This window comes from Anguilla rostrata, chromosome 17, assembly GCF_018555375.3.
Source record: "Anguilla rostrata isolate EN2019 chromosome 17, ASM1855537v3, whole genome shotgun sequence".
In the NCBI taxonomy this organism is placed as follows: domain Eukaryota; kingdom Metazoa; phylum Chordata; class Actinopteri; order Anguilliformes; family Anguillidae; genus Anguilla; species Anguilla rostrata.
Genome location: NC_057949.1, coordinates 958,463 through 984,970, shown reverse-complemented (window position 1 = coordinate 984,970; position 26,508 = coordinate 958,463). Strand labels below are relative to the sequence as shown.

The 26,508-nt window shown below is 44.7% G+C and overlaps 1 protein-coding gene and 11 non-coding genes across 12 annotated transcripts; 3 read left to right on the top strand and 9 right to left on the bottom strand.

Moving 5' to 3' along the window:
* Positions 1-600: 600 nt before the first annotated feature.
* Positions 601-673, bottom strand: trnaf-gaa (transfer RNA phenylalanine (anticodon GAA)). Its single transcript has one exon. It is a non-coding gene; the product is annotated as a tRNA-Phe (tRNA).
* A 1,252-nt stretch (positions 674-1,925) lies between these two features.
* trnad-guc (transfer RNA aspartic acid (anticodon GUC)) lies at positions 1,926-1,996 on the top strand. Its single transcript has one exon. It is a non-coding gene; the product is annotated as a tRNA-Asp (tRNA).
* Positions 1,997-2,053: 57 nt separating this feature from the next.
* On the bottom strand, positions 2,054-2,126 carry trnai-aau (transfer RNA isoleucine (anticodon AAU)). The gene has a single exon. It is a non-coding gene; the product is annotated as a tRNA-Ile (tRNA).
* A 2,484-nt stretch (positions 2,127-4,610) lies between these two features.
* trnaf-gaa (transfer RNA phenylalanine (anticodon GAA)) lies at positions 4,611-4,683 on the bottom strand. Its single transcript has one exon. It is a non-coding gene; the product is annotated as a tRNA-Phe (tRNA).
* Positions 4,684-5,936: 1,253 nt separating this feature from the next.
* Positions 5,937-6,007, top strand: trnad-guc (transfer RNA aspartic acid (anticodon GUC)). Its single transcript has one exon. It is a non-coding gene; the product is annotated as a tRNA-Asp (tRNA).
* Positions 6,008-6,064: 57 nt separating this feature from the next.
* trnai-aau (transfer RNA isoleucine (anticodon AAU)) lies at positions 6,065-6,138 on the bottom strand. Its single transcript has one exon. It is a non-coding gene; the product is annotated as a tRNA-Ile (tRNA).
* Positions 6,139-8,623: 2,485 nt separating this feature from the next.
* On the bottom strand, positions 8,624-8,696 carry trnaf-gaa (transfer RNA phenylalanine (anticodon GAA)). Its single transcript has one exon. It is a non-coding gene; the product is annotated as a tRNA-Phe (tRNA).
* Positions 8,697-9,948: 1,252 nt separating this feature from the next.
* Positions 9,949-10,020, top strand: trnad-guc (transfer RNA aspartic acid (anticodon GUC)). Its single transcript has one exon. It is a non-coding gene; the product is annotated as a tRNA-Asp (tRNA).
* A 58-nt stretch (positions 10,021-10,078) lies between these two features.
* On the bottom strand, positions 10,079-10,152 carry trnai-aau (transfer RNA isoleucine (anticodon AAU)). Its single transcript has one exon. It is a non-coding gene; the product is annotated as a tRNA-Ile (tRNA).
* Positions 10,153-12,637: 2,485 nt separating this feature from the next.
* Positions 12,638-12,710, bottom strand: trnaf-gaa (transfer RNA phenylalanine (anticodon GAA)). Its single transcript has one exon. It is a non-coding gene; the product is annotated as a tRNA-Phe (tRNA).
* Positions 12,711-13,546: 836 nt separating this feature from the next.
* Positions 13,547-18,269, bottom strand: LOC135243762 (uncharacterized). The gene is made up of 7 exons (XM_064315784.1): positions 18,162-18,269; positions 17,944-18,015; positions 17,777-17,845; positions 16,515-17,673; positions 15,162-16,254; positions 14,884-15,040; positions 13,547-14,688 (listed from the first exon to the last, which is right to left on the bottom strand). The coding sequence occupies exons 4-7, from the start codon at positions 17,510-17,512 to the stop codon at positions 13,982-13,984; spliced, it is 2,955 nt and encodes a 984-aa protein (XP_064171854.1). The 5' UTR covers positions 17,513-17,673; positions 17,777-17,845; positions 17,944-18,015; positions 18,162-18,269; the 3' UTR covers positions 13,547-13,981.
* A 3,245-nt stretch (positions 18,270-21,514) lies between these two features.
* trnai-aau (transfer RNA isoleucine (anticodon AAU)) lies at positions 21,515-21,588 on the bottom strand. The gene has a single exon. It is a non-coding gene; the product is annotated as a tRNA-Ile (tRNA).
* Between the last annotated feature and the right edge of the window lie 4,920 nt (positions 21,589-26,508).

Here is a 26,508-nt window from a genome sequence, read left to right as displayed (position 1 = left end):
TAGATGCATACATGTGATATGATGATGATTTTTTATTGGCATTCCAATATAAAATACTCACGATGTATCCTTTGCCGGGAGGTGATGAGAAGCAGAGTCTGAAGCCGTTTCGCTAGTCTCATCCGATATTGGGACATTGGAAATAGGGAGGACACAATGATCGGCCTCTGGGGCACGAAGACGAGGTGGCAGTGGAGGAAAGGAGTGTGCATTTTTGAGTATTGGGACGGACCCCAAATGAGAAGGGAAACCAGTTTATCTCAGGCCGTTTTCTCACCTGCAATTGAATCACGCCTCGGCAAAAAGTCAATAGAGCCTTCTAGACAGGCTGTTCTCACATTGCCCCTGCCCAGTAAGTAATCAGCAACAATGGAGTACAAACGATGATTGACAGCGATGTTCCCACACTGCCACACATGGCGTTTAGTGCAGGTCCACATCTCAGGAGCTTGGTCGCACGAAGACCCGACAGTCCTAAATGGAAAAACTACAAATCTTAGAACTGGATTCCACTCTGTGGAACCGGTATCAGCTTAAGCAGGAGGTAAACTCAAGCAGAGGGGCTCAGCTGTACGCGACGAAAGATGAAACACCTCCCATTGCCGAAACCCGGGATTGAACCAGGGACCTTTAGATCTTCAGTCTAACGCTCTCCCAGCTGAGCTATTTCGGCCACGAAGTTTGCAGCATTCCTCGGATTTGCCGGGCCTGGGCCTGGTAGGACGTACAGAAATCTTCCGCCAGGGCTCCGCTGGGAGCTAAAGCAGCAAAATCTCTGCACAAAGCATGCTAAAGTATGAAGTACTTGAGTAAGACTGCAACAGTTTCTTTTAAAAATACTTTGCCTGGTAACACGTGCACAGTACGTCGGACAGTACATTTGCAATTGTCAATGTTTTCGGTGCTTGTCCCTTACAGACAAACCAATTCAAAAAATGTCTTTTTTATGCCGGTCTTGGACTAGGGGCTTCTTCCTTGCGCGACAGCCTTTCGGGCCATGGCGATGTAGGATTCTCGAAATGGTGGATGTAGATACTTTGGTACCTTACGCTCCAACTCCTTCACCAGCTCCTTTGTTGTCGTCTTGGGATTCAGTTGAACCTTTCGGACCAAAGTTCGTTCAGCCCAGGTAGATAATTGTTCCCTACTTCCTGAACGATGCAGTGTCTTTGTGGTCCCAAGATTTTTATATTTGCAGACAATTGTTTGTACAGATGCTCGTGGTACCTTCAGTTGTTTGGAAATTGCTCCCAAGGAGGACCCTGACTTTTGGAGGTCCAGAATTTCTTTTCTGAGGTCTTGGCTGAGTTGCTTGGATTTTCCCATGGTATCATGGGCAACAAGGCAGTGGCTCTAAAGGTAGGCCCTTCAATGCAGCCACAGGTGCCAATAAACTCCCAATGAAGTCCTAATTATGACAGTTGGACAATCAGAAGCTTCTAAAAAGTCATTACATCAATGTCTGGAATCTTCCAGACTGTGTAAGGAGACAGTCATCTTGGTGTATGTAAACCTGCGACCATCTGGAATTCTGAATGAATTAAAACGGAAATAAATCTGTCTCTAATCGGCTGTTGTAAAATTACCGCTGATGTGAACAAAGCAGATGCCCTAATTGACTAGCCAAAAGATACGTATGGTAACATGAAATGTGCGGAGTCGTGAAAAACTGAGTTTGAGTATCTTAAGCCTTGGTGCATGTGAACTTTTGGCCGCAACCGTACATGTAAAAATTCTTGTCAAACAAATTCACAGATGTCACAAGCTGCACTAACGGAAAAAGTCTACAACCCATACAAAACCCGTGTGAATTTCATCGTATGTTCCCTTCTAATTAGGACACATTGTGGAAGAGAACACGTCGGTGTTTACTGGCATTTTCAGGGTAAAGCCACGGGCGACAGGGGGCGCACTAACCAGCTTTGTCCTCGTTAGTATAGTGGTCAGTATCCCGCCTGTCACGCGGGAGACCGGGGTTCAATTCCCCGACGGGGAGAATACGTTTTTGTTGTCCACTCTGACAAAAACGTAGTAAAGGGAAGGCCAGAGAGCCTGGCCCGTGCGGGGTCGAACCCGCGACCTTGGCGTTATTAGCACCACGCTCTAACCAACTGAGCTAACCGGCCCGTGAACAGGTCATCCCGTCAGCTATCGCCGGCAACCATAGGGTAATTGCTTTCACACCAAGAGATTGTGGAAGTTACGCTAGGAATTCAAAGACGCATCGGAACAAGATGACACGTCCCGCCAAATTCCTAACTCGAATCATTGACTCAGAGCCCAGAAGGCCGACCGATTCATCGTTGCCCCTGCTCTTTTTTGGAATTCGGTGGAACCGGGGGAACACTGTTGAAGACAGACAGTACCGCGGATTCTGGATACGGCTTCGGCTCAGCTGGTCCAATGGGGAATTGGCAATACCGAGAGCAGGAGAGTCTAGCTCCCGAAAACCAGTGGCGGGTCGCTCTTCCATTTTCGCTTCCATTTCTTTCCAATGGCGTGCTCTGCCCGTTCATTCCTTACCAATCAAATCTCCCCGTCTCTGCGGTCCATTTCTTACCAATCGGGTCTCGTTCAGCCCGTCCATTTCTTACCAATCAAATCTCCCCGTCTCTCCGGTCCATTTCTTACCGGTCGGGTCTCGTTCAGCCCGTCCATTTCTTACTAATCAAATCTCCCCTCTCTTCGGGCCATTTCTTACCAGTCGGGACTCGTCATTCCCATCAATTTCTTACCTATCAAATCTTCCCTTCTCTGCAGCTCCATTTCTTACCGACCAGGACTCGTCATGCCCGTCCATTTCTCGCCAATCAAATGTGGCAGCACAACTGTTTACTTTGAATGCATGGCACCGATTAGATGTGGATGACAGGAGAACGCGATGTTCTATCTTGTTCTATCAAGGCCCATGGTCCTGGAACGAGCTGCAGGCTAAGCTCAAACTTGATTATCTCATCTCGTTACCAGATTTTAAAAGACGGATAATTGATATTTGGTCTGTGACCTGTGCTTGTTTTAAACCCTGAACTTGTTTAACACTGTTTTAGTTCATGTATTCTGTCATGTTGGTTGGTTTATTCTGTGCGCTACTGTTGTCGTTGTTTTTGTTTTGTACGCCGTTTCATATAGCTTTGGCCCTGTCTTGGCTATTTCTCACTTAAGGTTTTAATCTCAACGTGACTTCCTAGTCAAATAAAGGTTCATATTGTCTAGACAGTCTGCATTGTGAAGAGATCAAGACAACAGCCTCTGTCATTCACTGCGATACTGAAGAACACTGTGGGATTTTGCATGATTTATAAAGGTAAGACAACTGCATTAAATTATTTAAATCGTTAACGGTTTAAGACAAAAAGCTAGCTATTGTCTGACAGTAATGAAGATGGTACGTTTCCTTTTTACCATATTTGATTATTTAGCGATAGCTTGCTGATGGAAATTTACCTCAAGACGATTCCCTGACAAAAACGTAGTAGTACATAAAGTTTTTGTTAAGTATAATAATGTACATCAAGATCATTTTCAAAGTATAGTTTAAGTACTTTATAAAATGAAATTGGTCCATTTTAATTATAATTAAAGTATGTCCTGGGGCTACACTTTAAGTGTGCCATTACTGAACTACCACTAAACTTTGTATGCCATATCTTTAAAATGTGATCTAATTTTACTTCTGTATTGTAAGTAAGGTGAAGATGCACTGGAAATACCTGGGATCCAGTAGCAGGGATTTAGTCCAGAAAAAGTCTGCTTAAGGCACACTATTATAAACGTTTCTGTAAGGGAAGTAACGTTAACCCATGATAATATTATGTTATTACATATTAATATGTTAGCTATTATTGTGATGTTCTGTGGAGCACTGACATGTTGTATGGCCTAGCTAGAACTGTAGTTGCATAGTATACATAGACTAATAAAATTAGGTTCACTGGACTGACTGTGAATCCCTGTTAGACTGATCTGAGCTGAGTATAAATCAAGTACGATATACTTCACGCTAACTTTGATAGATGCATACATGTGATATGATGATGATTTTTATTGGCATTCCAATATAAAATACTCACGATGTATCCTTTGCCGGGAGGTGATGAGAAGCAGAGTCTGAAGCCGTTTCGCTAGTCTCATCCGATATTGGGACATTGGAAATAGGGAGGACACAATGATCGGCCTCTGGGGCACGAAGACGAGGTGGCAGTGGAGGAAAGGAGTGTGCATTTTTTGAGTATTGGGACGGACCCCAAATGAGAAGGGAAACCAGTTTATCTCAGGCCGTTTTCTCACCTGCAATTGAATCACGCCTCGGCAAAAAGTCAATAGAGCCTTCTAGACAGGCTGTTCTCACATTGCCCCTGCCCAGTAAGTAATCAGCAACAATGGAGTACAAACGATGATTGACAGCGATGTTCCCGCACTGCCACACATGGCGTTTAGTGCAGGTCCACATCTCAGGAGCTTGGTCGCACGAAGACCCGACAGTCCTAAATGGAAAAACTACAAATCTTAGAACTGGATTCCACTCTGTGGAACCGGTATCAGCTTAAGCAGGAGGTAAACTCAAGCAGAGGGGCTCAGCTGTACGCGACAAAAGATGAAACACCTCCCATTGCCGAAACCCGGGATTGAACCAGGGACCTTTAGATCTTCAGTCTAACGCTCTCCCAGCTGAGCTATTTCGGCCACGAAGTTTGCAGCATTCCTCGGATTTGCCGGGCCTGGGCCTGGTAGGACGTACAGAAATCTTCCGCCAGGGCTCCGCTGGGAGCTAAAGCAGCAAAATCTCTGCACAAAGCATGCTAAAGTATGAAGTACTTGAGTAAGACTGCAACAGTTTCTTTTAAAAATACTTTGCCTGGTAACACGTGCACAGTACGTCGGACAGTACATTTGCAATTGTCAATGTTTTCGGTGCTTGTCCCTTACAGACAAACCAATTCAAAAAATGTCTTTTTTATGCCGGTCTTGGACTAGGGGCTTCTTCCTTGCGCGACAGCCTTTCGGGCCATGGCGATGTAGGATTCTCGAAATGGTGGATGTAGATACTTTGGTACCTTACGCCTCCAACTCCTTCACCAGCTCCTTTGTTGTCGTCTTGGGATTCAGTTGAACCTTTCGGACCAAAGTTCGTTCAGCCCAGGTAGATAATTGTTCCCTACTTCCTGAACGATGCAGTGTCTTTGTGGTCCCAAGATTTTTATATTTGCAGACAATTGTTTGTACAGATGCTCGTGGTACCTTCAGTTGTTTGGAAATTGCTCCCAAGGAGGACCCTGACTTTTTGGGGGTCCAGAATTTCTTTTCTGAGGTCTTGGCTGAGTTGCTTGGATTTTCCCATGGTATCATGGGCAACAAGGCAGTGGCTCTAAAGGTAGGCCCTTCAATGCAGCCACAGGTGCCAATAAACTCCCAATGAAGTCCTAATTATGACAGTTGGACAATCAGAAGCTTCTAAAAAGTCATTACATCAATGTCTGGAATCTTCCAGACTGTGTAGGAGACAGTCATCTTGGTGTATGTAAACCTGCGACCATCTGGAATTCTGAATGAATTAAAACGGAAATAAATCTGTCTCTAATCGGCTGTTGTAAAATTACCGCTGATGTGAACAAAGCAGATGCCCTAATTGACTAGCCAAAAGATACGTATGGTAACATGAAATGTGCGGAGTCGTGAAAAACTGAGTTTGAGTATCTTAAGCCTTGGTGCATGTGAACTTTTGGCCGCAACCGTACATGTAAAAATTCTTGTCAAACAAATTCACAGATGTCACAAGCTGCACTAACGGAAAAGAGTCTACAACCCATACAAAACCCGTGTGAATTTCATCGTATGTTCCCTTCTAATTAGGACACATTGTGGAAGAGAACACGTCGGTGTTTACTGGCATTTTCAGGGTAAAGCCACGGGCGACAGGGGCGCACTAACCAGCTTTGTCCTCGTTAGTATAGTGGTCAGTATCCCGCCTGTCACGCGGGAGACCGGGGTTCAATTCCCCGACGGGGAGAATACGTTTTGTTGTCCACTCTGACAAAAACGTAGTAAAGGGAAGGCCAGAGAGCCTTGGCCCGTGCGGGGGTCGAACCCGCGACCTTGGCGTTATTAGCACCACGCTCTAACCAACTGAGCTAACCGGCCCGTGAACAGGTCATCCCGTCAGCTATCGCCGGCAACCATAGGGTAATTGCTTTCACACCAAGAGATTGTGGAAGTTACGCTAGGAATTCAAAGACGCATCGGAACAAGATGACACGTCCCGCCAAATTCCTAACTCGAATCATTGACTCAGAGCCCAGAAGGCCGACCGATTCATCGTTGCCCCTGCTCTTTTTGGAATTCGGTGAACCGGGGAACACTGTTGAAGACAGACAGTACCGCGGATTCTGGATACGGCTTCGGCTCAGCTGGTCCAATGGGGAATTGGCAATACCGAGAGCAGGAGAGTCTAGCTCCCGAAAACCAGTGGCGGGGTCGCTCTTCCATTTTCGCTTCCATTTCTTTCCAATGGCGTGCTCTGCCCCGTTCATTCCTTACCAATCAAATCTCCCCGTCTCTGCGGTCCATTTCTTACCAATCGGGTCTCGTTCAGCCCGTCCATTTCTTACCAATCAAATCTCCCCGTCTCTCCGGTCCATTTCTTACCGGTCGGGTCTCGTTCAGCCCGTCCATTTCTTACTAATCAAATCTCCCCCTCTCTTCGGTCCATTTCTTACCAGTCGGGACTCGTCATTCCCATCAATTTCTTACCTATCAAATCTTCCCTTCTCTGCAGCTCCATTTCTTACCGACCAGGACTCGTCATGCCCGTCCATTTCTCGCCAATCAAATGTGGCAGCACAACTGTTTACTTTGAATGCATGGCACCGATTAGATGTGGATGACAGGAGAACGCGATGTTCTATCTTGTTCTATCAAGGCCCATGGTCCTGGAACGAGCTGCAGGCTAAGCTCAAACTTGATTATCTCATCTCGTTACCAGATTTTAAAAGACGGATAATTGATATTTGGTCTGTGACCTGTGCTTGTTTTAAACCCTGAACTTGTTTAACACTGTTTTAGTTCATGTATTCTGTCATGTTGGTTGGTTTATTCTGTGCGCTACTGTTGTCGTTGTTTTTGTTTTGTACGCCGTTTCATATAGCTTTGGCCCTGTCTTGGCTATTTCTCACTTAAGGTTTTAATCTCAACGTGACTTCCTAGTCAAATAAAGGTTCATATTGTCTAGACAGTCTGCATTGTGAAGAGATCAAGACAACAGCCTCTGTCATTCACTGCGATACTGAAGAACACTGTGGGATTTTGCATGATTTATAAAGGTAAGACAACTGCATTAAATTATTTAAATCGTTAACGGTTTAAGACAAAAAGCTAGCTATTGTCTGACAGTAATGAAGATGGTACGTTTCCTTTTTACCATATTTGATTATTTAGCGATAGCTTGCTGATGGAAATTTACCTCAAGACGATTCCCTGACAAAAACGTAGTAGTACATAAAGTTTTTGTTAAGTATAATAATGTACATCAAGATCATTTTCAAAGTATAGTTTAAGTACTTTATAAAATGAAATTGGTCCATTTTAATTATAATTAAAGTATGTCCTGGGGCTACACTTTAAGTGTGCCATTACTGAACTACCACTAAACTTTGTATGCCATATCTTTAAAATGTGATCTAATTTTACTTCTGTATTGTAAGTAAGGTGAAGATGCACTGGAAATACCTGGGATCCAGTAGCAGGGATTTAGTCCAGAAAAAGTCTGCTTAAGGCACACTATTATAAACGTTTCTGTAAGGGAAGTAACGTTAACCCATGATAATATTATGTTATTACATATCAATATGTTAGCTATTATTGTGATGTTCTGTGGAGCACTGACATGTTGTATGGCCTAGCTAGAACTGTAGTTGCATAGTATACATAGACTAATAAAATTAGGTTCACTGGACTGACTGTGAATCCCTGTTAGACTGATCTGAGCTGAGTATAAATCAAGTACGATATACTTCACGCTAACTTTGATAGATGCATACATGTGATATGATGATGATTTTTTATTGGCATTCCAATATAAAATACTCACGATGTATCCTTTGCCGGGAGGTGATGAGAAGCAGAGTCTGAAGCCGTTTCGCTAGTCTCATCCGATATTGGGACATTGGAAATAGGGAGGACACAATGATCGGCCTCTGGGGCACGAAGACGAGGTGGCAGTGGAGGAAAGGAGTGTGCATTTTTTGAGTATTGGGACGGACCCCAAATGAGAAGGGAAACCAGTTTATCTCAGGCCGTTTTCTCACCTGCAATTGAATCACGCCTCGGCAAAAAGTCAATAGAGCCTTCTAGACAGGCTGTTCTCACATTGCCCCTGCCCAGTAAGTAATCAGCAACAATGGAGTACAAACGATGATTGACAGCGATGTTCCCGCACTGCCACACATGGCGTTTAGTGCAGGTCCACATCTCAGGAGCTTGGTCGCACGAAGACCCGACAGTCCTAAATGGAAAAACTACAAATCTTAGAACTGGATTCCACTCTGTGGAACCGGTATCAGCTTAAGCAGGAGGTAAACTCAAGCAGAGGGGCTCAGCTGTACGCGACAAAAGATGAAACACCTCCCATTGCCGAAACCCGGGATTGAACCAGGGACCTTTAGATCTTCAGTCTAACGCTCTCCCAGCTGAGCTATTTCGGCCACGAAGTTTGCAGCATTCCTCGGATTTGCCGGGCCTGGGCCTGGTAGGACGTACAGAAATCTTCCGCCAGGGCTCCGCTGGGAGCTAAAGCAGCAAAATCTCTGCACAAAGCATGCTAAAGTATGAAGTACTTGAGTAAGACTGCAACAGTTTCTTTTAAAAATACTTTGCCTGGTAACACGTGCACAGTACGTCGGACAGTACATTTGCAATTGTCAATGTTTTCGGTGCTTGTCCCTTACAGACAAACCAATTCAAAAAATGTCTTTTTATGCCGGTCTTGGACTAGGGGCTTCTTCCTTGCGCGACAGCCTTTCGGGCCATGGCGATGTAGGATTCTCGAAATGGTGGATGTAGATACTTTGGTACCTTACGCTCCAACTCCTTCACCAGCTCCTTTGTTGTCGTCTTGGGATTCAGTTGAACCTTTCGGACCAAAGTTCGTTCAGCCCAGGTAGATAATTGTTCCCTACTTCCTGAACGATGCAGTGTCTTTGTGGTCCCAAGATTTTTATATTTGCAGACAATTGTTTGTACAGATGCTCGTGGTACCTTCAGTTGTTTGGAAATTGCTCCCAAGGAGGACCCTGACTTTTGGAGGTCCAGAATTTCTTTTCTGAGGTCTTGGCTGAGTTGCTTGGATTTTCCCATGGTATCATGGGCAACAAGGCAGTGGCTCTAAAGGTAGGCCCTTCAATGCAGCCACAGGTGCCAATAAACTCCCAATGAAGTCCTAATTATGACAGTTGGACAATCAGAAGCTTCTAAAAAGTCATTACATCAATGTCTGGAATCTTCCAGACTGTGTAAGGAGACAGTCATCTTGGTGTATGTAAACCTGCGACCATCTGGAATTCTGAATGAATTAAAACGGAAATAAATCTGTCTCTAATCGGCTGTTGTAAAATTACCGCTGATGTGAACAAAGCAGATGCCCTAATTGACTAGCCAAAAGATACGTATGGTAACATGAAATGTGCGGAGTCGTGAAAAACTGAGTTTGAGTATCTTAAGCCTTGGTGCATGTGAACTTTTGGCCGCAACCGTACATGTAAAAATTCTTGTCAAACAAATTCACAGATGTCACAAGCTGCACTAACGGAAAAGAGTCTACAACCCATACAAAACCCGTGTGAATTTCATCGTATGTTCCCTTCTAATTAGGACACATTGTGGAAGAGAACACGTCGGTGTTTACTGGCATTTTCAGGGTAAAGCCACGGGCGACAGGGGGCGCACTAACCAGCTTTGTCCTCGTTAGTATAGTGGTCAGTATCCCCGCCTGTCACGCGGGAGACCGGGGTTCAATTCCCCGACGGGGAGAATACGTTTTTGTTGTCCACTCTGACAAAAACGTAGTAAAGGGAAGGCCAGAGAGCCTTGGCCCGTGCGGGGGTCGAACCCGCGACCTTGGCGTTATTAGCACCACGCTCTAACCAACTGAGCTAACCGGCCCGTGAACAGGTCATCCCGTCAGCTATCGCCGGCAACCATAGGGTAATTGCTTTCACACCAAGAGATTGTGGAAGTTACGCTAGGAATTCAAAGACGCATCGGAACAAGATGACACGTCCCGCCAAATTCCTAACTCGAATCATTGACTCAGAGCCCAGAAGGCCGACCGATTCATCGTTGCCCCTGCTCTTTTTTGGAATTCGGTGGAACCGGGGGAACACTGTTGAAGACAGACAGTACCGCGGATTCTGGATACGGCTTCGGCTCAGCTGGTCCAATGGGGAATTGGCAATACCGAGAGCAGGAGAGTCTAGCTCCCGAAAACCAGTGGCGGGGTCGCTCTTCCATTTTCGCTTCCATTTCTTTCCAATGGCGTGCTCTGCCCGTTCATTCCTTACCAATCAAATCTCCCGTCTCTGCGGTCCATTTCTTACCAATCGGGTCTCGTTCAGCCCGTCCATTTCTTACCAATCAAATCTCCCCGTCTCTCCGGTCCATTTCTTACCGGTCGGGTCTCGTTCAGCCCGTCCATTTCTTACTAATCAAATCTCCCCTCTCTTCGGTCCATTTCTTACCAGTCGGGACTCGTCATTCCCATCAATTTCTTACCTATCAAATCTTCCCTTCTCTGCAGCTCCATTTCTTACCGACCAGGACTCGTCATGCCCGTCCATTTCTCGCCAATCAAATGTGGCAGCACAACTGTTTACTTTGAATGCATGGCACCGATTAGATGTGGATGACAGGAGAACGCGATGTTCTATCTTGTTCTATCAAGGCCCATGGTCCTGGAACGAGCTGCAGGCTAAGCTCAAACTTGATTATCTCATCTCGTTACCAGATTTTAAAAGACGGATAATTGATATTTGGTCTGTGACCTGTGCTTGTTTTAAACCCTGAACTTGTTTAACACTGTTTTAGTTCATGTATTCTGTCATGTTGGTTGGTTTATTCTGTGCGCTACTGTTGTCGTTGTTTTTGTTTTGTACGCCGTTTCATATAGCTTTGGCCCTGTCTTGGCTATTTCTCACTTAAGGTTTTAATCTCAACGTGACTTCCTAGTCAAATAAAGGTTCATATTGTCTAGACAGTCTGCATTGTGAAGAGATCAAGACAACAGCCTCTGTCATTCACTGCGATACTGAAGAACACTGTGGGATTTTGCATGATTTATAAAGGTAAGACAACTGCATTAAATTATTTAAATCGTTAACGGTTTAAGACAAAAAGCTAGCTATTGTCTGACAGTAATGAAGATGGTACGTTTCCTTTTTACCATATTTGATTATTTAGCGATAGCTTGCTGATGGAAATTTACCTCAAGACGATTCCCTGACAAAAACGTAGTAGTACATAAAGTTTTTGTTAAGTATAATAATGTACATCAAGATCATTTTCAAAGTATAGTTTAAGTACTTTATAAAATGAAATTGGTCCATTTTAATTATAATTAAAGTATGTCCTGGGGCTACACTTTAAGTGTGCCATTACTGAACTACCACTAAACTTTGTATGCCATATCTTTAAAATGTGATCTAATTTTACTTCTGTATTGTAAGTAAGGTGAAGATGCACTGGAAATACCTGGGATCCAGTAGCAGGGATTTAGTCCAGAAAAAGTCTGCTTAAGGCACACTATTATAAACGTTTCTGTAAGGGAAGTAACGTTAACCCATGATAATATTATGTTATTACATATTAATATGTTAGCTATTATTGTGATGTTCTGTGGAGCACTGACATGTTGTATGGCCTAGCTAGAACTGTAGTTGCATAGTATACATAGACTAATGAAATTACGTTCACTGGACTGACTGTGAATCCCTGTTAGAATGATCTGAGCTGAGTATAAATCAAGTACGATATACTTCACGCTAACTTTGATAGATGCATACATGTGATATGATGATGATTTTTTATTGGCATTCCAATATAAAATACTCACGATGTATCCTTTGCCGGGAGGTGATGAGAAGCAGAGCCTGAAGCCGTTTCGCTAGTCTCATCCGATATTGGGACATTGGAAATAGGGAGGACACAATGATCGGCCTCTGGGGCACGAAGACGAGGTGGCAGTGGAGGAAAGGAGTGTGCATTTTTTGAGTATTGGGACGGACCCCAAATGAGAAGGGAAACCAGTTTATCTCAGGCCGTTTTCTCACCTGCAATTGAATCACGCCTCGGCAAAAAGTCAATAGAGCCTTCTAGACAGGCTGTTCTCACATTGCCCCTGCCCAGTAAGTAATCAGCAACAATGGAGTACAAACGATGATTGACAGCGATGTTCCCACACTGCCACACATAGCGTTTAGTGCAGGTCCACATCTCAGGAGCTTGGTCGCACGAAGACCCGACAGTCCTAAATGGAAAAACTACAAATCTTAGAACTGGATTCCACTCTGTGGAACCGGTATCAGCTTAAGCAGGAGGTAAACTCAAGCAGAGGGGCTCAGCTGTACGCGACAAAAGATGAAACACCTCCCATTGCCGAAACCCGGGATTGAACCAGGGACCTTTAGATCTTCAGTCTAACGCTCTCCCAGCTGAGCTATTTCGGCCACGAGGTTTGCAGCATTCCTCGATTTGCCGGCCTGGGCCTGGTAGGACGTACAGAAATCTTCCGCCAGGGCTCCGCTGGGAGCTAAAGCAGCAAAATCTCTGCACAAAGCATGCTAAAGTATGAAGTACTTGAGTAAGACTGCAACAGTTTCTTTTAAAAATACTTTGCCTGGTAACACGTGCACAGTACGTCGGACAGTACATTTGCAATTGTCAATGTTTTTGGTGCTTGTCCCTTACAGACAAACCAATTCAAAAATGTCTTTTTATGCCGGTCTTGGACTAGGGGCTTCTTCCTTGCGCGACAGCCTTTCGGGCCATGGCGATGTAGGATTCTCGAAATGGTGGATGTAGATACTTTGGTACCTTATGCCTCCAACTCCTTCACCAGCTCCTTTGTTGTTGTCTTGGGATTCAGTTGAACCTTTCGGACCAAAGTTCGTTCAGCCCAGGTAGATAATTGTTCCCTACTTCCTGAACGATGCAGTGTCTTTGTGGTCCCAAGATTTTTATATTTGCAGACAATTGTTTGTACAGATGCTCGTGGTACCTTCAGTTGTTTGGAAATTGCTCCCAAGGAGGACCCTGACTTTTGGAGGTCGGTCCAGAATTTCTTTTCTGAGGTCTTGGCTGAGTTGCTTGGATTTTCCCATGGTATCATGGGCAACAAGGCAGTGGCTCTAAAGGTAGGCCCTTCAATGAAGCCACAGGTGCCAATAAACTCCCAATGAAGTCCTAATTATGACAGTTGGACAATCAGAAGCTTCTAAAAAGTCATTACATCAATGTCCGGAATCTTCCAGACTGTGTAAGGAGACAGTCATCTTGGTGTATGTAAACCTGCGACCATCTGGAATTCTGAATGAATTAAAACGGAAATAAATCTGTCTCTAATCGGCTGTTGTAAAATTACCGCTGATGTGAACAAAGCAGATGCCCTAATTGACTAGCCAAAAGATACGTATGGTAACATGAAATGTGCGGAGTCGTGAAAAACTGAGTTTGAGTATCTTAAGCCTTGGTGCATGTGAACTTTTGGCCGCAACCGTACATGTAAAAATTCTTGTCAAACAAATTCACAGATGTCACAAGCTGCACTAACGAAAAGAGTCTACAACCCATACAAAACCCGTGTGAATTTCATCGTATGTTCCCTTCTAATTAGGACACATTGTGGAAGAGAACACGTCGGTGTTTACTGGCATTTTCAGGGTAAAGCCACGGGCGACAGGGGGCGCACTAACCAGCTTTGTCCTCGTTAGTATAGTGGTCAGTATCCCCGCCTGTCACGCGGATACGTCTGGTACATCCTTGTGGAGCAGTAGAAGAACTTCACCTCTCCGCTCTGATAGAAGTGATGGATGGAGGAGCCATCACCCAGGTACCGTGATTTCGGCTGGCCACAGGCAAGGCAGTTCCTCGTTTTTTTTTTTTGAGGTTGCATCGCTGCCTGCTGTTTCTGCAAGATCTCTTGCACCAGCTTTTCCACTGTGGCCTTGGTCACAGGGGCTCCCTGGGTGTCGCTACCATGAGATGTGACTGGGTTTATAAGGGCTGAAGGCAGGGTGACGACTGGGACAGTCTGACTCCCTGCAGTCAGATGCTGCCACAGCTGCTGGGTCTCCTGCAGCTTCTCGGGGCTGGTGTTTAAGGAAGTACTGGCATTTGTCTTCTTAGCCAAGTACTTCACATACCGTGAAATATGCTGCCTTGTGGTGGGGTGCAGGAGACTGTTGGGGCCAGAGCAGGTACTCTGCACCAGAGCAGCATAGTCTCTTTCCACCTGCTGCAGGAAATCCTGCTGCAGGAAATCCTTCTCTCCCTTGTGCTTCGCCAGGAGTCCATCAATGACTGCTGTCATGGGTGATGGCCACCTGTTGTGGTCCAAGACAAAGACCAGCCCTCCTGTCTTTACTGGACCTGTGCGCGCAGCTCTGGGAGAGGCAGCTTGTGGCAGGGGAGAAGTGCTTTGCAGACCTAAAAGGAGATTAAAAGATTTTTCTTTGTGATAAACAAGTCAGGATCGCTCACACAATAATAAAAGATCAACTTATACAAAAGAGAGAGCAATACAGTGAAGAACGCATATTCATTATTAGGCTTTTGAGAAGGTTCGGCTTTCTCAGCATATGAATACATATTTTCGTTTGGATGCAGTAGCATTTGATTTACCTGTGTCCATTAAAGAGAGAATGTTGCTCTCCTCTTCCTGTTTTGTGGACAGTTTTGGGTGGCAAAAGGCTGTCTGTTGCGAGGACTGTGGTGAGGGCAGGGTCCGTGCTGTCAGGGATGGGTCCAGTTCAATGGACGGCTCACCACTCTCAAAGCTCTGATGTAAAATAGACAAAATGACAAGAAATTATTAAAGTCAGCAACAGTAAGCTGTAAGCAAGTGCTGAACAATGTTATTAGACTAACACAATGACATGACAAAAAGAAAAGTAGACTACCTGTGCGGTGTCTGTGTCCCTCTTATCTTCAACTGTGGGTGGGAAGTGAAGTACCACAGGTGGCGCAGACAATGCCTGGGTGGAAGGCAGCTGTGTCTCCACAGGAGGAGGGAGGACTGTCTTTTGGGTTTTATGTTTCTGCCAGTCCAAAGGAACTGGACGGCAGCCTGGCTCCAGGTACTGCAGTCCAAACCTCTCTCCTGTGTCCCTGCCAGTGATGTGCAGTGCTGGGTATTTAAACTGCCCCATCACCTTCTCAGAAGCCTGGTTGAGTTCACATACCAAAACAGGGTCAAACATTGCCGGTAGCACCACTTCAGGCAGCTTCAAGTCCACCAGGCTCTGGAAATTCCATCGCGCCACTCCAGCTAACCCCTGAGCCTGGAACAGCTCGTTGGAGACCTGGTTCCCAGTCACCCAAAGGGCCTGGTGAAAGTGGAAGCCCTCTTGTTGAGATGTGCCCCTGATGGGGATCCAGACTGGCACAGTGGCTCCTGCCCTCTTCACGTGGTTGAGCTGCACAGTGCCCCCGTACCTGTACAGGACCCCATCCTCTACCTCTGCGTCGCTGAGGCAGCCTCTCAAAATGTGGACTCGCTGGATCCTCCACATCTTCAGCATGGAGGGCTTGTACAGCAGGGTGTCGTTAGGGTCCTTGGCCAGATGGAAATGGCGAAGGACATCCTCCACTCTCTGCACGAGCTCCCTCGGATACGGCACCTTCATCCTGCAGTGCTCCCTTATGTGCTGTTTGGTGGGTTCAGCAGGCACAATCCCACAGAATCTGTAGGCCACTTTCAGCTTCTGCAGGTCTCCCTGGTCCACAATAGTGAATGCCGCAGACAGGAACTTGCAGAATGTGCTATAGAGTGGATGATGCTCAGACACACACTCCCTGGTGAACCTGCGCATGCAGTGAAACAAGTCCAGCCTGATAGCAATGTCCTGGTTGAACTTGCTCCGAGATGCGCAGGTGCTGATCAGGCTACCAGAGGTGGCCTGTACCACGATGGCATCGGTGGTCTGCCAGGAAACCCACTGAAGGTGCCCAAAGGGCTGCAGGTCCGGGACTCGAAATGGAGCACAGCAGTCTCTACATAGGCACAAAAAGAGAGACAAGGCAATTGTAAGTGTTTGATGTAGAAATGTATGGATATGTTTTCAACACACATTTAAATAATCAGCCTACCAAAGTAAAATTATACTGATGTTTCATAGTTAAATGATTCTCACATTTTTAAAATTGTAATTATACCTTCAAGTATAACTAATTAATGGATTAATTTTTATTATATTGTGTATAAAGTAAGTTTAATGGAACAGACAGTACACGTGACTAAATGTTATTCATACCTGTCCACCCACTGGTACTTTGCCTTCTCCACCCCAGCAGCACTGTAGCGGTTGGCCAGGCCCTCGTACATGGGCTTGAGCGACTTGTCACACTCTGACTGCAGCATCACCCAGGACAGGATCATCCAGTTCTCATTCATTATGGCATATGATGACATAGTGCCAGATGAGATGGTAACCTTCCTAGCCATTCGGCGTGTGTGGTCTGACCGGAAGACCTGTCCAAATGTTCCCTGGAGGAGCTGGGTAAATGCCGCCTCCTGCCGCTGGAACTCCTGTAGGAGGTAGTCCGTCAGGTAGTGCGAAGACACAGAGACTCCATACCAGCCATCTTGGTCCTCATACTGGCCAAAGGGTGCAGGAGAGTCCGCTTGTTGCAGATAGCCAGTGATGGTAGCCTGCCCATAAAGCCCTGCTTCCGCATCCCTAATGTTCTGCACTGCCAGGAGGTAGGCCAGGTTGGCACGCTCATATTTTAAGTGCAGCAACTCTGTCACCTGGTTGGCCATGTCATTTGGGGACTTGCCGGTTCTTCTCAGCTCATCCATGACGGTCTTGCAAATGGCCTTCTTGTGTGTGAGGAAGGCTGGGAGGATGTTGGTGAACCTCCTGGGAAGTGTTTCCAACCACTGTGGTTTGTCTGCAAACCAGTAGCGCCTACAGACTTTGCAGGTAAGTCGGGAGGCGAAGATGTAGTACTGGCCACTGGTGCCAACAATCACACAAGGCCTTCCAACACCTGCAGACAAAACCTGTGGAGAGGCACACCCATACAGACAGGGCAGGATGTAGTTGTTCCTGACTCTCTCCATGATGGCATGCTCTGGCTTCCAGATGAAGAAGGGGTGAAGCTGAAAGTGCTTAGGAGACGGAAGCTTAGAGCTGGTCTCAATTAACTCCGGCTGAGGTGGATGACGCCACAGGGACACCATGTTCATCAGGTGGCGCACTGGTCGGGACGCTGGCCAGAGCCCCAAAGCTTCCAGTTCAGTCTTCATCCAAATACGCTGCTGGCGAGAGCAGTTCCATTGGCGAACATCCTGATCATAGCTGTAGGCCGATGCTGGGTGGGCAGGCTGGGCAGAGAGAGCTGGAGGAGAGGGTGCAGGGTGGGTGAGGGGTCTTGGGTGCTGCTGAGCCGTGGTAGGGTGTGCCAGAGCTACAAAACACACAAAAAATGAAAACCATTTTTAAGCAATTTGGGCCACAGCAGATAAAATGAAATTAGTTAGGCATTAAAGACACATTATAGCGAGTAATACCTTCAGCCAATGCAGTTTCCTGCTCATCTCTGACAGGGGCAAAGGACCACACACCCTGTGATACGGAACCTTAGGGAAATGGTACAAACACAGGAGTCTGTAATTAACAAGCAGATGCTAACATCAAATATTGATTGCTATACTTATGTTCTTTGTTGAATGCTTACCAATACTGGGAGATGTGACGGTTTGTCTCTTTGGTGATGGAGGTGAGCGTCGTACTGCTGGCTTGCTGTGACCTTAAAAGAGGATAGAAAAAAAGAAATGTCAATAATCAGCAGTCTATCTTCTCAGGAATTACAAGTTGTAAATAATAATATGGACACAATAATTAGCCAGACAGACAGGTGTCTTAGTGTGCTGTTCATTACATGAAACATCATACCCTGTTCCTGTTGTTCTGTCCCAGGTGTTGGCAGAGAGGATGGAACCAATGCCAGCAGCTCAGGAGGAATTGGCAGTGGGACCTTCCCTGCCGCCGAAGGAGCTAAAAAATAAAACATTAACATCAACATACAACCTGAAGTGATACCTTTATTAAATAGACAGGCTTGTATTTCTACATGCATACTTACAGGCAGAAGCAGTCCCATGGGAGTTGTCGGCCGGCCTGGAGAGTGTAGCAGTAGGCTCTGGCCTACTCCTCACTGTAAATGCAAATACAAAGAGTTACTCTATTCCAATATGCCTTGCCCAGACAACACTGTCTGCATAATGTACAGTAGCCTTGTTAATACTTCCTTTACCTGTATTTGATTGTCAGACTAATTACAATTTTGAATTGGGTTTGTCCAAATTTTTCAGAACAACAAAAGTTTTGAAAGCAGGTAAAGCAAGTCAACAGACTTGCATTTTTAAAAGCAAACTGTGAATTCAAAGCATGTTGCGTGATTTACTGGTGGGCCAAAATAAAATTTTGAATTAAAGATAGTGGCACTGGCTCCAAGCCAAGCCTTTTCATTCTGTCCATATCGCAATTTAAATGCCCCCTAGAAGCACCACTGCAACAAGCATGAAAAAAAAATGTAAAATTCATTTGAACACTTACCCTCATCGCTGATATACTGTACGTTAGTGTTTGGTTAGTAGAAAAAAGAACACACACGTCAGAACAGGCCAGAACACGGCCAAAATAAGAAATTTGTGCATTGGAACTCATTAACAGGTGTTGAACTCTGTTCATCACAGAATTCTCAAACTGATGGAGCAAACCTCTTGGCACAGACACAGCTTGGGCTCTGACAACTTCAGCTGGTGAACCTGAAAGTATAACTGTCATTAGTATTACATTAACAAGGCTGTACATTTTTAGAGATGGCCTCCATGGTTGATTGATTTATTGTTAGTTTTTATTTTAAGTGTCATGCACCGTATGGTGCCCAGCCAAAAAAAAATAGCTTCCACTAAAAAAGTAATAATAAGCTTATATTTTTCAGCAATATTGACTAGCAGTAGTAATTGTGGAGGGAAGATTAAAAATGACAATACACAGTAAACATAAAACAAACATAAGGTGTATCCTGTCTCTCATTTTTTTTGAAATCGTGCTGTTCTCATGTCATCATCTCTATGTGTATGTTTCCTACTTGCTGTGTAAGTTGTGTAAGTCAGTTGTACACTCACTCGGCTGGGCCTGAAACTTTTATGGCGACAGACTCAGCATTGCTCTCTCAAGCTCCTCGTCATCCTCCATCACTGTGAAAAGAATCAGTAGCGTCAGTAGTTTGTTAAAATACATTTAAATATAGAAATAAGCATATTTGTTTGAGCTAACCTGAGGAACTGGAGCTGGGTTCGGAGGTAATCGGCGTGGTGCGGGGCAACACAGCAGGTGGCGCTGTTGACGGGGCTGGTTTAGTACCCTGCAGGGAATGCTGCTTCAGGAGGTATTGCTGCAGTTTGTACATTTGACTGTTTATAACGCACTGCTTGCCTAAGATGAAAGCTGCATAGCCATCAGCCCTACTATCCCAGATCTGCTGCCAGGTGTTTTTGGCCCGGGCTCCAAACCCGACAAGGTTGTCGCCCTCTGACGACACTGAGGGCGCAGGCCGTCTGGAAGACAGATACTGTCTGAGGTCTTCAATGTCTTTAAAACTCCTGGCATAACCAATGAAGGACAGCAGACTGTCCTTGCTGTGGCCCTCGGGGCTGAAGATTCCTGCCTTCTCCTCCTCTTCAACCTTGTTCAGAAGATATATGGTATATCCAACATCATTTTCCAGAAGCCATCTGAAGGATTTACCTTTGTACTTCCCAAACTGTAGCACATACTCTCCCAACACCTCCAGCTTATCAGACACATCCCCTCCCCTCTGAAAGACCACAGTGTAGGCATTATCTTTCACATCTTCTTCCTTCAAAGGTCGGGACTTGTCCTGCAGAGAAGGGTTGCGTTTGATCTTTGCAGCCTCATCAGACGGGTCCTGCCGTAAATGGCCGGAGGGGCCTCTTCTGAAGCACACCTCCTTCTTTCCTGGGAAAAAATTTACAGGCCTCTGCATGGTGATCACCTGTGTACATCAAAGCAGCATTAGTTAGGATGAAAGAAATGTGTGTTTGTGTGTCTGGCCCTTCAAGTGTAACAAAGGCAGATACAAAACGGGCAAAACTACTAATGATGGTGAAATCAACAATACTACAGCGAGGGGAGAATTAAGCATATTGTAAATCCAAATATGATCGCAGGATTATACCAATACTAACCGAGATATTGGACATTAAGATTTAAGATTCAAGATTTCTGTATTTGTCATTTTTGCTTACATAAAAACGAAATGTTGTTCCTCCCAGTCCAAAACAGTGCAAACGAAAAATAGACAATATGCCTAGAATAATATGTTTTGTTATTTTAAAACATGTGACATTACATACAGACACATAATCCCGTTTACCTGCAATTATTCCCACTTAAAATTCTATCATTTACAATCTGGACGTGAAAAACCATCATTCAAATAGGAAAACATAATCTACTGACCACCCCATTTTGTGGTGAAAAGTTAGTGAATCGTCGTCTAGGCGATCAGGTCAAAACCCGGCTAAATTTGGTTAAAAAGTAAAAGTTTTCCCGAAGACCGTTTAGGACGTAGCCAGGCTAACCCGGTAAAACCTGAGGTAAATTGGTTTTAACCCAGACCGTTTATGTCAAAACGTCTCTCAGGTCAGATTTGCATCAATCTAAACATCTTTTTTTTAATATAAAACGAACTAACAAACTAAATGTATACAGTTGCGTGTATGTCTGTATTACATGTACAATTACAGAGATAGGATTTACCGAAACGTAAGTGCTGAGACAGGTGAGTGAAATGATTCGCGGGAGGCGATGTCGGTCGTACAGGTAGCTTCGCGGTTAAGTACTGTAGAGGCGATGATGATTCATTCATTCAGGACGGAACAGCACCACGACATCATCGTGTGGCCAAAACTATATTACACCCGCAACGTTAAGAACTACCGTTGAGAATGAATGGGGAAAGTTAAGGGCAGAGACGAACATGTCGTTCCTGCACATCCGGGACGGAACAGCGCCGCGAAATCAACGTGCGGCCGAAAACATATTACATCCGTAGTGTTAAGAACTACCGTTGAGAATGAACGGTAAAAGTTAAGGGAAGTTAAGCTTGACTATCCACGGCTCCCGCGCAGGAGACTGGGGTTCAATTCCTCGACGGGGAGAATACGTTTTTGTTGTCCACACTGAAAAAACGTAATAAAGGGAAGGCCAGAGAGCCTTGGCCCGTGCGGGGGTCGAACCCGTGACCTTGGCGTTATTAGCACCACGCTCTAACCAACTGAGCTAACCGGCCCATGAACAGGTCATCCCGTCAGCTATCGCCGGCAACCATAGGGTAATTGCTTTCACACCAAGAGATTGTGGAAGTTACGCTAGGAATTCAAAGACGCATCGGAACAAGATGACACGTCCCGCCAAATTCCTAACTCGAATCATTGACTCAGAGCCCAGAAGGCCGACCGATTCATCGTTGCCCCTGCTCTTTTTTGGAATTCGGTGGAACCGGGGGAACACTGTTGAAGGCAGACAATACCGCGGATTCTGGATACGGCTTCGGCTCAGCTGGTCCAATGGGGAATTGGCAAATCCGAGAGCAGGAGAGTCTAGCTCCCGAAAACCAGTGGCGGGGTCGCTCTTACATTTTCGCTTCCATTTCTTTCCAATCGCATGCTCTGCCCCGTTCATTCCTTACCAATCAAATCTCCCCGTCTCTGCGGTCCATTTCTTACCAGTCGGGTCTCGTTCAGCCCGTCCGTTTCTTACCAATCAAACCTCCCCGTCTCTCCGGTCCATTTCTTACCGGTCGGGTCTCGTTCAGCCCGTCCGTTTCTTACTAATCAAATCTCCCCCTCTCTTCGGTCCATTGGTTACCAGTCGGGAATCGTCATTCCCATCAATTTCTTACCTATCAAATCTTCCCTTCTCTGCAGCTCCATTTCTTACCGACCAGGACTCGTCATGCCCGTCCATTTCTCGCCAATCAAATGTGGCAGCACAACTTTTTACTTTGAATGCATGGCACCAATTAGATGTGGATGACAGGAGAACGCGATGTTTTATCTTGTTCTATCAAGGCCCATGGTCCTGGAACGAGCTGCAGGCTAAGCTCAAACTTGATTATCTCATCTCGTTACCAGATTTTAAAAGACGGATAATTGATATTTGGTCTGTGACCTGTGCTTGTTTTAAACCCTGAACTTGTTTAACACTGTTTTAGTTCATGTATTCTGTCATGTTGGTTGGTTTATTCTGTGCGCTACTGTTGTCGTTGTTTTTGTTTTGTACGCCGTTTCATATAGCTTTGGCCCTGTCTTGGCTATTTCTCACTTAAGGTTTTAATCTCAACGTGACTTCCTAGTCAAATAAAGGTTCATATTGTCTAGACAGTCTGCATTGTGAAGAGATCAAGACAACAGCCTCTGTCATTCACTGCGATACTGAAGAACACTGTGGGATTTTGCATGATTTAGAAAGGTAAGACAACTGCATTAAATTATTTAAATCGTTAACGGTTTAAGACAGAAAGCTAGCTATTGTCTGACAGTAATAAAGATGGTACGTTTCCTTTTTACCATATTTGATTATTTAGCTATAGCTTGCTGATGGAAATTTACCTCAAGACGATTCCCTGACAAAAACGTAGTAGTACATAAAGTTTTTGTTAAGTATAATAATGTACATCAAGATCATTTTCAAAGTATAGTTTAAGTACTTTATAAAATGAAATTGGTCCATTTTAATTATAATTAAAACATGTCCTGGGGCTACACTTTAAGTGTGCCATTAATGAACTACCACTAAACTTTGTATGCCATATCTTTAAAATGTGATCTAATTTTACTTCTGTATTGTAAGTAAGGTGAAGATGCACTCAAAATACCTGGGATCCAGTAGCAGGGATTTAGTCCAGAAAAAGTCTGCTTAAGGCACACTATTATAAACGTTTCTGTAAGGGAAGTAACGTTAACCCATGATAATATTATGTTATTGCATATTAATAAATGTTAGCTATTATTGTGATGTTCTGTGGAGCACTGACATGTTGTATGGCCTAGAACTGTAGTTGCATAGTATACATAGACTAATAAAATTAGATTCACTGGACTGACTGTGAATCCCTGTTAGACTGATCTGAGCTGAGTATAAATCAAGTACGATATACTTCACGCTAACTTTGATAGATGCATACATGTGATATGATGATGATTTTTTATTGGCATTCCAATGTGAATTTCATCCTAACGTTCCTTTCTAAATAGGCCACATTGTGGAAGAGAACACGTCGGTGTTTACTGGCATTTTCAGGGTAAAGCCACGGGCACTACAGCTAGCTTAATACTTTCTTTTCTTCAAAAAAAAATCTGTTATATTCTGGGCTCCTGATCTGCTCCTGGCCTCTCTTTCCTTCTTCTCCACTCTTTTTTACCGTCCCGATTTATGTTTCGGCATTGTGCTTCTCTATTAATAACCTGCTGGCTGCTGCTGCAGTTCGGGAGCAATAACGTTATGCACAAATTCTCAAAAGAGGAGCGAATCATAGATCAAACCATTTTTTAAAAAGAAGGGGGTTATAGCTCGGAAAATAGAAACTTCTTTCATCAATATTGCATGATTTTGTGGCTTTGTTTTAACTCTGACTCATTAGTATGTGCAGTGTTCATACATTTTTTCACCAATGATGAAATGAATGACTTCTCCACAACCTTTAACTGAATTTCCATGACCAAAACAAATGACTTTATCTCAGCGGGACGATTTAAAATTATTTATTGTAACACTAAGTAAAATTAGGTCTGCATCTGAAACATATGGTGCCTCTCTAAAACAAATAAACACCAGACAGACACACTTAGATACATTCTCTCATATTTTAATTCGAATAGTTTAACATTTTTGTCAATGTCTCAAACAGGGCTCGAAATTGCGACCATTTTGGTCGCAATGCTCCCGAAATTTAATCTGTGCGACCTCGAAATATAATTGGGAGCATTTGTGCGAGTGCAAATAATTGTTCTGGTGCTACCTTTTTTTTTTTCTTTTTTCAGCCGAACGTCTCTTCCTCTGTACATTCGCTAGTTAGTAGACTCAATATGTGCCTTGTGAGCTGACGATGACCCTTCTAACCAATCGTGAGCTTGACATTCTTACCTTTAATGCTGATTTTAAATTGGTTAATTTTAGCCTTCAATCACTCCCTTTCGCAGCACTCCACTGTCACGCGACACAGAGAGCTAACGCGGTAACTAATGTTACCTGAAGACAAAAGTTTATGTTCAATTTATTAGCGTTATCGAAAGCTGGCGGAAAGTTTACTGGCGGTTGATTTAATTAGCGGTATTAATGTGACGAGAAGCGCTTTGTCATTTGAATGCATAACACGCAATTCCTTGAAGAGTCGACACATTTTAGGCGTGACAATTTAACTGTTACTTGTAAACTGTACTGTTATATTGTCGTTTTTTATCAATAAAAAATCTATTGCATATATTGTTGGTGCTCCTTACATTTTGGTGGGTGCTCCTAATGTTTTGAAGTTGGGAGCACCAGTGCTACCAAGTAAAAAAGTTAATTTCGAGCCCTGATATATTATTGAAGCTGCACTTTCCTGGCATATTGTCAGCACAGTAGGGCCTACTAACTGCTACATTAGCAGAAGCGGGCCTGTAAACAGACTGAGCCAGACCGAATTAACTTCTCACACCACCAAAATACCACGAAGGTTACGTGCCAATTTACATTTTATTACTATACATACTATTTTTATGATTGGATTAATTAGTAATTATATGTACACCAGATCCCTTGGCCCTGTAATATCTGCCCATGGCTTGTCCTATCATTCCTATGCCGATGACACGCAACTCTTTCTCTCCTTCTCCCCATCGGACACACAGGTCCCCGCCCGCATCTCCGCTTGCCTGAGGGACATACAGAGCTGGATGGACAATCACCACCTGAAGCTCAACCCGGGAAAGACGGAGCTAATCTTTATTCCTGCTCTATCCTCTCCCCTCCTCGACTTTTCCATTTCCTTAGGGGACACCGTAGTGACATCATCACCCTGCGCCAAGAATCTCGGAGTGATGATGGACAACAGGCTGTCCCTCTCCAACAACATTGCAGCAGTAACCCGGGCATGCAGATTTTGCCTATACAACATCCGCAGAATCCGCCCCTTTCTCACCACCTACTCAACCCAGCTCCTGGTCCAAGCAATGGTTCTATCCCGCCTGGACTACTGCAACTCTCTTCTGGCTGGACTACCGGCATCTGCCACCAGACCCCTGCAGCTCATTCAGAATGCTGCGGCTCGTCTGGTCTTCAACCTCCCCAGACACTCCCACGTAACTCCCCTGCTCACTACCCTCCACTGGCTGCCTGTTATAGCTCGCATCAAATTCAAAACATTGGTTCTAGCATACCAGGCAGTCAAGGGATCAGCCCCAGCATACCTTCACAAGATATTCAAACCCTACATGCCAGACAGATCCCTCCGTTCTGCTACCTCAGGACGCCTAGCACCTCCCCCTCTTCGCACCTGCACTTCCAGAACACGTCTCCTGTCTGTTCTGGCCCCACGATGGTGGAATGACCTCCCTGTGGAGGTCAGAACAGCTGAGACTGTGACCCAATTCAAACGACGACTGAAGACCCACCTCTTCAGGCTGCACCTCTCCCCATCCCTCCCTTCCCCCCCAGTAAATGACTAAACTTAGGGTTGTAACTAGGCAGCTGTTTAATAGGTGACTTAGTTGATGCGCCAGTCTTAACGACCACTTGTATTTTTATTTATTTTTATTTTTCCATAGATTGCGTTGTTGCCGTTCTCGTTGTTAGTGTTAATCAGTTTAACCACCAGGGTCCAAGTTGAACTATGCAGTTGTTCCCTGTACTTGGACCGGTACTTCTCTCTAGGGGTTTCGTCATACTTGTTCCTGGTTATGGTTATACACTTTGTTGTACGTCGCTCTGGATAAGAGCGTCTGCCAAATGCCTGTAATGTAATGTAATGTAATATTTGATGCAACTTTTGCTATATTTCCATTACTTTTCCAAAACTTTTCCAGGGCCTGGAAATTGAATTTTAAATTTCAATGACTTTTCCAGGTTTTTCATGACCATACTAACCCTGTATGAGTATTAGTTAGGCCTATGCATAATAATTTAGTCATAGATAGGGGGGCCTACATAACAGCCAACTGGGGTTTTTGTG

What these genes read in the sequence shown, in the direction of transcription:
- LOC135243762 (XM_064315784.1), bottom strand. Translation starts at nt 17,512, where the DNA reads ATGAAGACTGAACTGGAAGCTTTGGGGCTCTGGCCAGCGTCCCGACCA. An exon ending in AAGTACCAGTGGGTGGACAG is followed by an intron (nt 16,255 to 16,514) that starts GTATGAATAACA and finishes GTGCCTATGTAG; the next exon opens with AGACTGCTGTGCTCCATTTC. An exon ending in GGGACACAGACACCGCACAG is followed by an intron (nt 15,041 to 15,161) that starts GTAGTCTACTTT and finishes ATTTTACATCAG; the next exon opens with AGCTTTGAGAGTGGTGAGCC.